The sequence below is a fragment of the Phascolarctos cinereus genome, unplaced genomic scaffold (genome assembly GCF_003287225.1).
Source record: "Phascolarctos cinereus isolate Bilbo 61053 unplaced genomic scaffold, phaCin_HiC Scaffold_3;HRSCAF=262, whole genome shotgun sequence".
Classification (NCBI taxonomy): domain Eukaryota; kingdom Metazoa; phylum Chordata; class Mammalia; order Diprotodontia; family Phascolarctidae; genus Phascolarctos; species Phascolarctos cinereus.
In genome coordinates this window covers 69,512,295-69,524,910 of record NW_027555736.1, presented here as the reverse complement: position 1 = coordinate 69,524,910, position 12,616 = coordinate 69,512,295, and the positions used below count along the sequence as shown (strand labels likewise).

Genomic DNA, 12,616 nt, shown 5'->3' with positions numbered 1-12,616 from the left:
CAGACCAGAACAGGAAGAATGCTTGTGATGGTCATGAAAATGAGGATCCCATGATCATTATGTTAGGTTAACTCAGGAGCCGTAAGGCTAATAAAGTGAAATGACTCAGAACTAGAAGAAAGCCTACTGTACCCATATCCTTCCACAGACATGTCGAATTCCACAAATGATGGAGCCAGTGTAGCTTTCTGTGGCTGGATGTTTCGTGGTGATGTCATAGAAATGAGACTCATGGCTGTCTGAAGAGTATTAACAGAGCTCTTGGCTACCCATGGTGACCTGGAGGCTGGCACAGTGCTGATAGTAAGGCTGGCATCAGAGATGGCTTCAGCAGGACCAGCAGTACCAGTAGGTCCAGGTGCTCCTGATTCTAAGACACCAAAATGAATAACTTTTTTCCAACTGTTTAGTGTCTATTACTTCTTTTCCTGACAATCTGTCTTATGTCCCCATTACTGTATCAAAACTTCTCTCCTGAAGTGACTGTCAATGACCTATTCTAAATAGCTACTTTTTCTCACCCTTCATCCTCCTTGAGCTGCGTACTAACATTGAAATTCTTCCCTACGCTTCTGAGACATAATGCCATCCTGGTTCCTCTTCTACCTCTACCTCTCTTGCCACCTATGATTTCACTGACTTCTCATTTTCCCACCCCAATTATGAAAGTTACCCAAGGCTCAGTCTTCATCCCCTTTACTTGGCTCTTCAAATTCTTTCCTGGATAGGAATTATTCATTATCATAGGTTCAACAAGTACATTTATATTAATGACTCCTAAATTTGTATCTCCAGTTCCATACTTTGCCCCAAATTCCCCAATCCTAAAGCTTCAATGACCATTTTGCTATCATCTCAAACTCAACATGCTCAAACCAAACTCATAATCTTTCCCTACAAAATCATAACTTTTCTCTCTGTGTCAATGGGACACTGTTCCCCAAGTCATTCCTATTTGAAACTTCCAGGTGATTGGTTGTCTTCCACTCCCCAACATATAAAAACTAGTCAGGACAACCTCTTCACTCTTCCAGGAACATGTCACCTCTGTATCTTCACTAAGTTATTTCCCTTGCCTAGTATGTTTTCCTCCTGTCTCTGCATGTACAAAGACTACTTATCCTAAAAGGTCAAGGCTAAACACAGACTCCTCTCCAAGAAGCCTGTTCTTACCTGTATTCTTATCTGAATGATATGACCTGTCTCCTTGAGAAAGTGATGTTTCAAGTGCTTTGCATCCAGCTTCCTTAGCTGAAGGAATCCCAAGGGTAAGAAATTGTCTGAAAATTACAAAATTAAAAAAAACAAATAAGGTCAGCCACATGGCAAAATTTGACAAAATCTGTTTTGGAGTTAAAAAAAATTGAAGTTGGGAGTGAATTATATCACAGAATGATTGATGGTTTGATGTCACTGAAGGGACACAGCTGGAGTGCTCTGTGAATATGGACCATAAGAGATGCTTCTATGGAAAAGAGAAATAAAAGCAATGTGGCCCTACCTGCATTAAGCTTGGTTACAAAAAAGACCAGTATAACCTTTAGTAACATAAGCAAAATAATTAAGCAGCAAGTAACCTTCTATTTTGCAGAACTCTACAATCCAGCCATTCTGGTCTACTTGATGTCACAATCTCCCATCTCTATGTTTTTACACTGGCTCTTCCATGCCCATGTAGCTGTCCCTCTTCTCAAAATTCCTGACTTCATCCAAGATTCCTGACTTCATCCAAATGCTACCTTCTGCAGGACACCTTTCCCAATCCCACCCAAGTGCTAATGCCCTTCCATCTAAGGCAGCTTTCCATAGACTCTGAATTTTATGTGCCTTGTTACTTCCATGTTGTCCCTTCCCACTAGATGTAAGCTCCTTGAGGGAAAGGACTCCTTTTTCCTTTCTTTATGTCCCCAGTGATTAGCACATAGTGAACAATGACTTAATGATATACTTATTTATGACTATTTTTGCACAAACTCAAAGGATCATCTACTGGAATGGTGATACCAAAGATTCCTGGCAATTTTAATTACAATCAATATATAATAATAATTATTACACATATACATATAGTTCACTTGTACATCATTTTGCATTTTTATAAAGTGTTTTCATGCTACCTCATTTTGTCCGCACCACAATGGATATGGATATGTGGAGAGTGCTCATCACGGCCACTCAATAAGTGGTCAGGGAGAAATTGAATTTTTTCCCAAGATCGTAGACTTCTGGCAGAGCTAGTACTAGGGGCACTCTTTGGTTGATCTTCTTCTCCCCTAGTATGCCTTATCATATGACCATACTCATAAAGAAGACACTAAATCTGATGTGCTGGTGTCCTCTTCTTGGGGAAGTGTCCAAGAGATGGACAATTGGTCAGATCTGGAACAGAACTAGTTCTATCACTCTGTGCCTAGTTCAGAGTTATTTCTACTATTTAAAGAAAGAACATCTAAAACTACTTGAGGAAACAAAGCCACGAATGTCAAGACTCACTGGGACAATATGACTTTGGGATAAGATCCCAGAAGCAGCTGAGTAGCACAGTAGATAGAGCACTAGATCTGGACTCAGAAAGACCTGAGTTGAAATCTAGTCCCAGACACTTAATAGCTGTATGATCCTGGGCAAATCCTTAACCGTGTTTGCCTCAGTTTCTTCAACTATAAAATGGGGGTAATAATAGAACTTATTTCTCAAAGTACTTAGCATAGGACCTGGTACATTTTTATTGTTGTTGTTCAGTCATGTTCAACTCTTTATGGCTATAATAGGTACTATATAAATGTTAGCCATTATCATCATCGCTATCATCATCATCATCATCATCATCATTGTGACCTAATTAATAACAAAAACTTTCCCTCTTATCCTCAGACATTTCCTGTCTCTGGGACACAGTTTCCTCATCTGTTAAATGAAGGGATTGGGCTATATGATCTCTAAGCTCCCTCCTACTTCTGAAATTGTATTATTCTCTCTTGCCATCCGTCTTGATATTCACTGGAAACAAAGGAATAGTTACCATGGTATGACATGAGATTATGAGTCCAAATCCACACCCTTCTCCCTCAGTAACATTCTACTTCTTAGTTGCACTAAAGCATAAATCACAGGCTGATCATAGAATAATTTGTGCTGACACATTTTCTCTTTGGGAGTAAGAATTATTGTTGAGACTTGGATTCCGCTTTAAAACAGACACCCTACCTTAATATGTCTGGCTCAATGGCTTGGGAAGCAGCTTCTCAAAAATCCTAATGAGAGACAAATGAACTGGGTCACTGCTGTCGTTTAAGGCTTTCTGGCAGACTGTGATAATGGTCTTGAGCAATCCAGCCTCACACATGATTTGACGGTTCTTCTCTGACTTCACCAGTGACTGGATGTAATTGGCCAAGGAGCACTGAATTTCCTTAGAAAGCTAAAAAGATGAGAAAGGAAAAAGTACAGAGATATTCAAACTGGATATATTTTGGAGATAGCCTAGTAGAGGAATAGATGATATAGAGTTGTATGTAGAGTGCTACCCAGGTCAGAAAAAACTTAGGATCAAACTCAGCCTCTGATACTTACTTACTAGGTTTGTTATTATTGAGTAGTTTTTCAGTGATGTCCAATTCTTCATGACCCCATCTGGGGTTTTCTCTGCAAAGGTGCTGGAATGGTTTGCCATTTCTTTCCTCAGCTCATTTTATAGATGAGGAAACTGAGGCAAACACACTTAAGTGACTTTCCCTGGGTCACAAAGCTATTAAGTATATCAGGCCAGATTTGAACTCAGGAAGATGATGCTTCCTGATTCCAGGCCCGGCACTCTATCCATTGTGCCACTAGCTGTATGTGTTCCTACTTACTAGCTATAGGACCTTAAATAAGTCATTTGACCAGTCTGTGCTTCAGGCAGATCCCTAGTATTTATCTATTTAGCAACAAGATGGGCTATGATCAGCATTAGGGAAGGCAGCACCTCGAAGTGATAAAACCACAGATTCTTAATGCATTCTGATATTTAAGCACATTCACAAATTAGATTTGAACTGGTAAACAGCAGTAGAATGGGAGATTCATATGTTCCACATCAGTATTCCCATCAATACTTGACAACAGAGATTTTTCTCCTTGAGATTTCTCTCCACTAGGCCAAACATGTCTGGCTCTTTTAAATTATCCTTATAGGTCATGGATTCACAGCCTTTTCCCTTCCTATCTGGATACTTTTCAGTTTAGTAATGCCTTTCTTGAACCGTGGTGGTTAGTTACCCCTATTGTAATAAATAAAGTCATGTGGCAAGTATCAAGCATATAGTAAGTGCTTAATAAATGTTTATTAATTGACTGGTTACTAGTAAATCTAATCTGTACTAACTAGCCTCTGGTGAAATAAGTGGTTTAAAAGGTAGAAAACATTACAATATATAAACCAAGGAGTAGACAAAACCCCACAGTGCTAAATATTACAGAATAAATACAGTTGATATGTTCTTTTTCTTTATAGCAGCAGTCTTTAATCTTATTTTGTTTGTTTGAAGATTCATGGGCCCCTTTGGTAGTCTGGTAAATGGATCCTTTCTCAGAATAGTGTTTTTAAATGCATAAAATAAAATGCATATAATTATAAAATAAGCCTATTTTATTGATAATCAGTTATTAAAATGTTTTTTTAAAGAAATTCAAAAGCCCTTAAATTATCCATAGACCTCTGTGGACCTCAGGATTTGAACCCCTAGCACATACAGTATTTTGAAGCCTTATGCTTCAAGTGAAGCATATTAATTTATGTACCAATAAATCCCTTTATAGACAACTACAAGAAATTCTTTAAATTTCGTTTATAGGATCACAGTCTTAGAGCTAAAAGGAACCTTAGACATCCATCTAATTTGACCTTCATATTTTAGAGAAGTTAAACTCAGAGAAGATGGATGACCTACCTAGGACAACATATATAATTTTGATAAATGGTAGTACTCACTTTGCTGTTTATAGTCTTATAGAGTTGCCTTCAGCAAAGAGAGACTAGGACTTGCAGAGAGTGACACAATCGGTATTTATCAGAGGCTAGACTTGAACTATGTTCTTTCTAACTTGGAGGCTGCCCTTCTATCCACCAAATCACATTATATTTCACCTTGCACATAAAAGTCGCTTAATAAATGTTTGTGGAATTGAATAGATCATTTAAATGGAGTTTCTAATCCTTACTACTTGAGGAAAGAGTCTCCACTTATTTCCATTTATAATAATAGAATCTCCATTTATAATAATGAGGATAGAGTCCCCATTTATAACAATAACAGTAACAACAACAACAACAACAACAACAATAATAATAATGTCAGCAAATATTTATGTCCCACTATGTGTCAGGTAATAACTTTTATACATATACATATACAAATATATATACAGATACATAGATAAATTCACATACAAAATGCATATGTACAACCTCATTTGGTCATATGTAATCAACTTTAGGGTTCAAATGTTATCTTTTTAATTTAATTTATAAGATGCAAATATTGTATGTGCACAATTAGCTGCTATGTCTTTTTAAGGGAGATGGTGTGGGTATGGAGAAAATAGTGCTGGGTTTGAAGAGATGACCTGGGTTTAAATCCTGGCTTCACAGATGATTGTATATAACTTTAGTCAAGTTGCTTAACCTGTCTTGGCCTCAGTTTCATCCTCAGTAAAATGAGAGTTGGACTAGGTGCCCTACCTCTAAGGTCCCTAGCCTCCATTCTGGGAACCATGGGTTAAGAAAGGCATTGCTCACCTAAAAAGTATCCAAAGAGGAAATGGAGTTGGCTGCCTGGGGAGAGGCTATTTCCTCTCCTTGAAGTCCTCCCCAACACAGATATAATAGTAGATCTTTTGAAGCACTGTCTATATTTTTAAATGTCTCAACATCCAATCCGTGTGTGTTTTACTGGAATACTGCAAGGATCCAGAGGAAAGCACAATGCCTCGTAGTCAGGAAGACCTTCCTGCACTCCACTTTTCTACACCAGTCAGACTGGCATTTCTGTTGGTTTTCAAATACAACCTTCTAACTTCGGGCTCCTTGCCTTTGCGAAGGTTGCCTCCAAGCCTTGAATGTTCTCTCTCTTCACCTCCGATGCTACATCCTTCAGTTCATTCCAAGTTCACATCTACAAGGCTTTCCCAAACCTTCCAGTTATGATGCACACCCAAATTACCTTATGTTTATTTCACATGTATCTTCCACATATTTATATACATACATATTGTCTCCTCTGATACAATGTAAACTCCTTGAAGGCAGGGACTGTTTCTTTTTTGCCTTTGTATCATCAATGCCAAACAACAGCATCTGACATAAAGTAGGCACTTAATTATGGACTGATTGACCTGACTTTAAGTCCTGCCATTAACATATATTAATCATGTGAGTGTGGGCAAATTATATAACCTCTCTGCGTCCTCAGTAAATCTCTGAGACTACGAGTTGAAGACAAATTGCTGATCTGTATTGCTGGAGGCAGTTTCCACATTGGACATTCCTTGTCTGGATGTATTCACTTATTCACATCACATCCCCATACTGATGAAACTAAATAGCAGATCACATAATAGGGGGAAGGGAGAGAGCAAGGAAGGAAGGAAGGAAGGAAGGAAGGAAGGAAGGAAGGAAGGAAGGAAGGAAGGAAGGAAGGAAGGAAGGAAGGAAGGAAGGAAAGAGAAGAGAAGAAAAAGGAGTATGAGAGAGAGAAAAGAAAAAAATAAAGGAAGGAAGAAAAAGAAAGAAGGAAGGAAAGAAAGAAAGAGAGAAAGAAAGAAGGAAGGAAGGAAAGAAAGAAAGAAAGAAAGAAAGAAAGAAAGAAAGAAAGAAAGAAAGAAAGAAAGAAAGAAAGAAAGGAGAGAGAAAGAGAGAAAGAAAGAAAGAGAGAAAGAGAGAAAGAAAGAAAGAAAGAAAGAAAGAGAAAGAAAGAAAGAAAGAAAGAAAGAAGGAAGGAAGGAAGGAAGGAAGGAAGGAAGGAAGGAAGGAAGGAAGGAAGGAAGGAAAGAGAAGAGAAGAAAAAGGAGTATGAGAGAGAGAAAAGAAAAAATAAAGGAAGGAAGAGAAAGAAAGAAGGAAGGAAAGAAAGAAAGAAAGAAAGAAAGAAAGAAAGAAAGAAAGAAAAAAGAAAGAAAGAAAGAAGAAGAAAGAAAGGAGAGAGAAAGAGAGAAAGAAAGAAAGAAAGAGAGAAAGAAAGAAAGAAAGAAAGAAAGAAAGAAAGAAAGAAAGAAAGAAGAGAGAAAGAGAGAAAGAAAGAGAGAAAGAAAGAAAGAAAGAAAGAAAGAAAGAAAGAAAGAAAGAAAGAAAGAAGAAGAAAGAAAGAAGGAAGGAAGGAAGGAAGGAAGGAAGGAAGGGAAGGAAGGAAGGAAGGAAGGAAGGAAGGAAGGAGGAAGGAAGGAAGGAGGAAGGAAGGAAGGAAGGAAGGAAGGAAGGAAGGAAGGAAGGAAGGAAGGAAGGAAGGAAGGAGGAAGGAAGGAAGGAAGGAAGGAAGGAAGGAAGGAAGGAAGGAGGAAGGAAGGAAGGAAGGAAGGAAGGAAGGAAGGAAGGAAGGAAAGAAGGAAGAAGGAAGGAAGGAAGGAAGGAAGGAAGGAAGGAAGGAAGGAAGGAAGGAAGGAAGGAAGGAAGGAAGAAGGAAGGAAAGAGAGAGAGAGAGAGAGAGAGAGAGAGAGAGAGAGAGAGAAAGAAAGAAAGAGAGAAAGGAGGAAGGAAAAAAAAAGAAAGACAAACCCTAAATGTACCCAGAGTGAACTTTGTCTACCTCAACAAGTAATCTGAACAACAGTTTAAATGCATCAATGTAGTTTCTATTGAACAATCAAATGTCTTTAGTCTTATTAAGTCTTTATATACAAGTTACAATCTATCTGAAAGAATGTCTTACTCTAGACCTCTGTTCATCCATCTTTTCTTCAAAGCCATTATACAACATAGTGTACTTCTCTGTTCCTTCCACATATAATGGAAAATAACATTTTGCCTTGAAATTTCCCTTTCCCTTGACTTTCATTATTTGATTTGGTAACTACACTCTTAATTTGGCAGAAGACTTGGGAAGACTGTCTGCACAAAAGAAGATGCAAAAATAAAACCACAATGTATTATTAATAAGAATTAAAAAGAAATCTCAACAACTATCCAGTTTTTATTACCAGCACTTATTGTTGTTGGGGCTTTGGGGGTTTTTTATTTTGCAAATAGGACAAGAATACTTTTAATCCCCAAAAAAAAGTTTGTAAAAAGGGGGAAAATGCTGATACTGGCTAATTAAACTGCAAGTTTACTCCAAAATCTGCTCAATATCACCATAATGGAGAATGAGAAATTGATCGCCCTCATTATCATTGTAGCACTGTCAATACCAATATTGCCTTGTTTTGAATAAAATGTACAGTTTTCAATGGTAGTTCCAGGAAAATTGGGTTTTAGTGAAAATGTAAACAATGGCAGGAAACCAGTCTGTTTTCCCCCATACAAATAGATTGATTTTTCCTAACACATATTGCTTACAATGTAAGAGGGAGATAAGGCGGGTTCAATTAGTATTCTGTGGTAAATGTGTTGGGAGTACAAAGTTGACCAGTAGATTGTATTTGCAGGGCAGAATGTCACATAGCAGTTTGTACAATAGTCTTTAAGTAGTTCTCTACTTTCTCCACTTAACAGTTCAGTCTTGAATTTTTCACTGTTGGGTTGAAGATTTTAGCTCTTTATTATAGGGAGTCAGCACAGTCAAGAGGAGAGCATACACTATTTGGAATTGGAGAATCTGGGTTGAAATCCCAACTCAGCAACCCACTAGCTATGTGACCTCAGATAATTCACTTTAACTCATCTTTTAATCTCAGTTTCCTCAACAATAAAATGAAGGAGGTGGACGAGATCACCATCAAGGTCCCTTTCAGCTCTAAATCTATGATCCTTGGTCTCAGACTTCCTGATCTCATTCCCTGTTTCATTCTTTTAAAGACAGATGACCTGAGTCTTTGTAGCCCAGTTACATGAATGGATACATGTATAACAATTCCCTTTTTAGAGGAAGTATTTAAGGTTATACTAGTCTATCTGAATATATAAATTACTTGCACAGTCAAAATGTGATAGCTAACAAAAATCTAGTGACTTGACTTTTCTTTTCTGTCTCCATGCTAAGACCACCAAAAGAAAGCTTCAATGTGTTATCTACGTTTGTTTTCTTCTTCTGTGAAGGCAAGGAAGGCAAAGGGAAAGTGAGGGAAAGAAACCAAGATAGAGAGAAACAAAAAAGAAATAGAGAAAGGAAAGGAAACAAAGGTGAGTTGCTATGCCAATGAGACATATGATAAATCATTGAGAATTACAAAGTCCAAGTCAGTACTCTTTGCTGTCCTGTCTCAGGGTGGAAAAAAGTCTGTTGCAAGCCAATGGCGTTTCTAGAAATCAAACCAGGACATACCTGCCTTGGCCTTTGTTCTCTCTTATCCTATGTTTCCCAAGAGCTCATATATCACAGAGCATAGCATGTTAGAGATGGAAGGAATGTTGGAGGCCATATAGCCTAACACCCCTATTGGGGTGATAAACCTTTCCCTGACAACTTTTGGGGAAAGATCTATAAAAGAGGTATCAAATACAGAGCTGAAATAAGATCAAAACGAGAAACTGAATGGTTTGTCAGGTGGGGGGATCTTGAAAGCAAAAAATCAGGTCTGGTAGTTCTTTGAAAAAAGCAAGTTATTTGAAAGAACCGTTCAAAGTTTAAACTAAAGGAAAATCATAGTCAACTTGAAGGTGGATCTGGAAAACAACTGTATGTCTTTGGATGCAGAACAACTTTCTTTGTACCTATTGGAACTATTTATCTCTTACAATGTCGGAAGAAGAATAATGAGCTCAAATCCACACAACTGTAAACAACTTGGAATCATTATAATGCATGATGCCATAGGTCTTACATTTAGAGTCTAATAGGACCTTGGAGACTTACAGTCCAGTACCCTCATTTTATAGATTAGGAAACTGAGGCCTAGGGAAATTAAGCTAACTGTTCAAGGTCACATAGGTAGTATAAGAGCCAGATTTCAAATCACATTATAAATTCAACATTTTTTCGACTATATCACACTGACTCACACTTTCCTTTTAGATCACTGACCTATGAAGCCAACCCTGATATCCATACTCACTGGCATGACAGAAACAAAAATAGTATTTTTTTGGTGTCTTGAAATATTTTGCAGGATTAAATGGAATGACATCTCAGAATGTTTCACAATGTGTCAGTCCACAGGAAGTAGCTGAGTAGACAAATTACATGTGCCTTCACTAAACAATAATGATTACCAAATTCATTAAAATGTGTCTGTGTATGTTTTTTTTAATTTTCTGACATTAAGCAGTAACTATTAAAGACTCACTAATATGAGTTGTTAATGAAGGTTCCAAGGCAGAATTCAGAAGTCTAGTGTGTTGAGCTATCCTTGCTCACCCTTTGTCAATATCACTTAGAGAAACCAAGAGCACCTCTGCTTTAGGGGTGGCTCTTAACTGGATCATGCAGCCCTGGACATGAGATCTATGTCAACAATGAGTGAATCATCACTTAATTGTCATTTTGGTCAGGCCAGAAAGAAAGGGCAGGTGGGTGTTTTGTTAATATTGATGGAATTACACTCAAGTCTTATTTCAGCCCACTTCTGGCTTGGTCTCTTAAGGTCATCACCCAGAAGTGAATCCAAAGGGAAATGGTTGTTTCCTTAGCTGAAACCAGGATGCATTAACTTTTATTGAGTTTCCCTAATGCTTTGGCAAAGATACATTTGCTGATTTGTCTCTTTTGTTAAGTTCCCAGATTTGTACAGACTATTGAATCAATGTAGACTTCTTGAACCAAAGTATAGAGCACCTGCTTCTGAAGGACTGCTTCGCAGAGAGATGGGGTTCAGTGGGATTTCATATGTCGAAGACTGGACCCCTTTTACTCCTATTCACTCTCATGTGTGCCCTTATGATAGTCTATTCTGCATTAGACCTATTTGCTTGTACTTTACCCTATTAGACTGAAAGTCTTATAATGGTGGGGGACTATATCTTATTTATCTTTATCTTCCTTAGTGCCGAACACAATGCCTTACATGCATTAATTACTCAGTGAGTGTCTACTGAAAATTAAGTACAAAATACAAATTGCCCCTAAATATTTTACCACATATTAAAGGAAGAAACTGTAGTACAGAAATAGCATATCTTGATGATTTTGCCACTGACCAATAGTAAGTAAATAATTTCATCTTTTGGGACCTCATTTCCTCACTGGTGAAATTAGGGGATTATGACAAAATGATCTCTAAGTTTCCTTTTCTAACTCTGATAGTCCCTTCTCTTCCCTCTCCCCTTCCTTCTCCCCTTTCCTTCCCCCTTCTCTCTTTCCTTCCCTTCCCTTCCCTTTCCCCTTTCCTTTCTCCTTTTCTTTCCTTTCTCTTCCTTTCCTTCCCTTCCTTTCCCTTTCCTCTTCCCTTTCCCCTTCCCTCTCCTCTTCCGTTTTTCCTTCCCTTTCCCCTTCCTTCTCCCCTCTCCTTCCCCCTTCTCTCTTCCCTTCCCTTCCATTCCCTTCTCTCCCCTTTACCCTTTCCTTTCCCCTTTCCTTTCCTTTCTCTTCCCTTCCCCTTTCCTTTTCTTTCTTTCCTTTCTTTTCCTTATTGGAGAAAATGATCGTATTTGCAGGTGGGCTTATAAAGTGGCAGTAGTGAGGGAAGACATATGAGAGACAGGAGCTGCCTATCAGCACAATGTTGTAAAGGAAGAATAGGACAGGGGTTGAAGCAGAATCAAGAGCATAGAGAAGAACCAACTTTACTGAGAGGCAGGGATATTTCCTCTGTGACCAGAGAGAAGAAAAGTTAAAAAAAATCAAGGTAGTGATGACTCTTTCAACATTCATCCATCAAGCACTTATTAAATGCTTGCTGTGCGAAAGGTGTTGTGCTAGATGCTGGAGATACAAAGTCAAGAATGAAACCCAACCTTCTTTCAAGGAGCTTACATTCTATTGCGGGCAGGTGAAGGGAGGCAGACAGGCAGAAAAGATCACATATGCAAATTATGTAAATAAAATATATGCAAAATAAATGGCAGCATGACTGAATAGACCATTGGTCTCAAGGTCAGAAATACCTGGATTCGAGTCTTGCCATTTACACTTACTAACTATGTGACCCTGGGCGAGACACTTAATCTCTCTGTGTCTTAGTTTCCTCATATGTAAAATGATGGTATGTGACTCAATAGTTTCTAAGGTCCCTTCCATCTCTAAATTTATGACTAGGCCATGCTAGCTGTGGGATTCTGGGAAAATTACCTAGATTCTCGTGCTCTAGGTCACAGGTGTCAAACTCATACCCCACCAGCTTCCAGTGGCCAGCAAAAGTCCCAGTGCAGCCTGAACTAGATTAAAATGTAATTGGGAAGGGTGAGGGTGGTTAACAGAGAAGAAAGAAGAAATAGCTTAAAGCAGCTACTATGAGAATTGAGCTAAGAAGCCAATAAAGCTCCTTAGTGTGTGAATAGTGTATGAAATCAACCCAACTTCCTGCTTTCTCTAGCAAAATTCAGGAGCCC

At 38.3% G+C, this 12,616-nt stretch overlaps 1 protein-coding gene across 1 annotated transcript in view; it reads right to left on the bottom strand.

Moving 5' to 3' along the window:
- The window catches only part of WDFY4 (WDFY family member 4), a 395,486-nt gene that overhangs the window by 283,067 nt on the left and 99,803 nt on the right, over positions 1-12,616 (bottom strand). Inside the window, 4 exon segments of the mRNA XM_078150902.1 lie at positions 133-370; positions 1,174-1,280; positions 3,208-3,241; positions 3,244-3,421. Of these exon segments, the coding sequence (XP_078007028.1) occupies positions 133-370; positions 1,174-1,280; positions 3,208-3,241; positions 3,244-3,421 (557 nt within the window).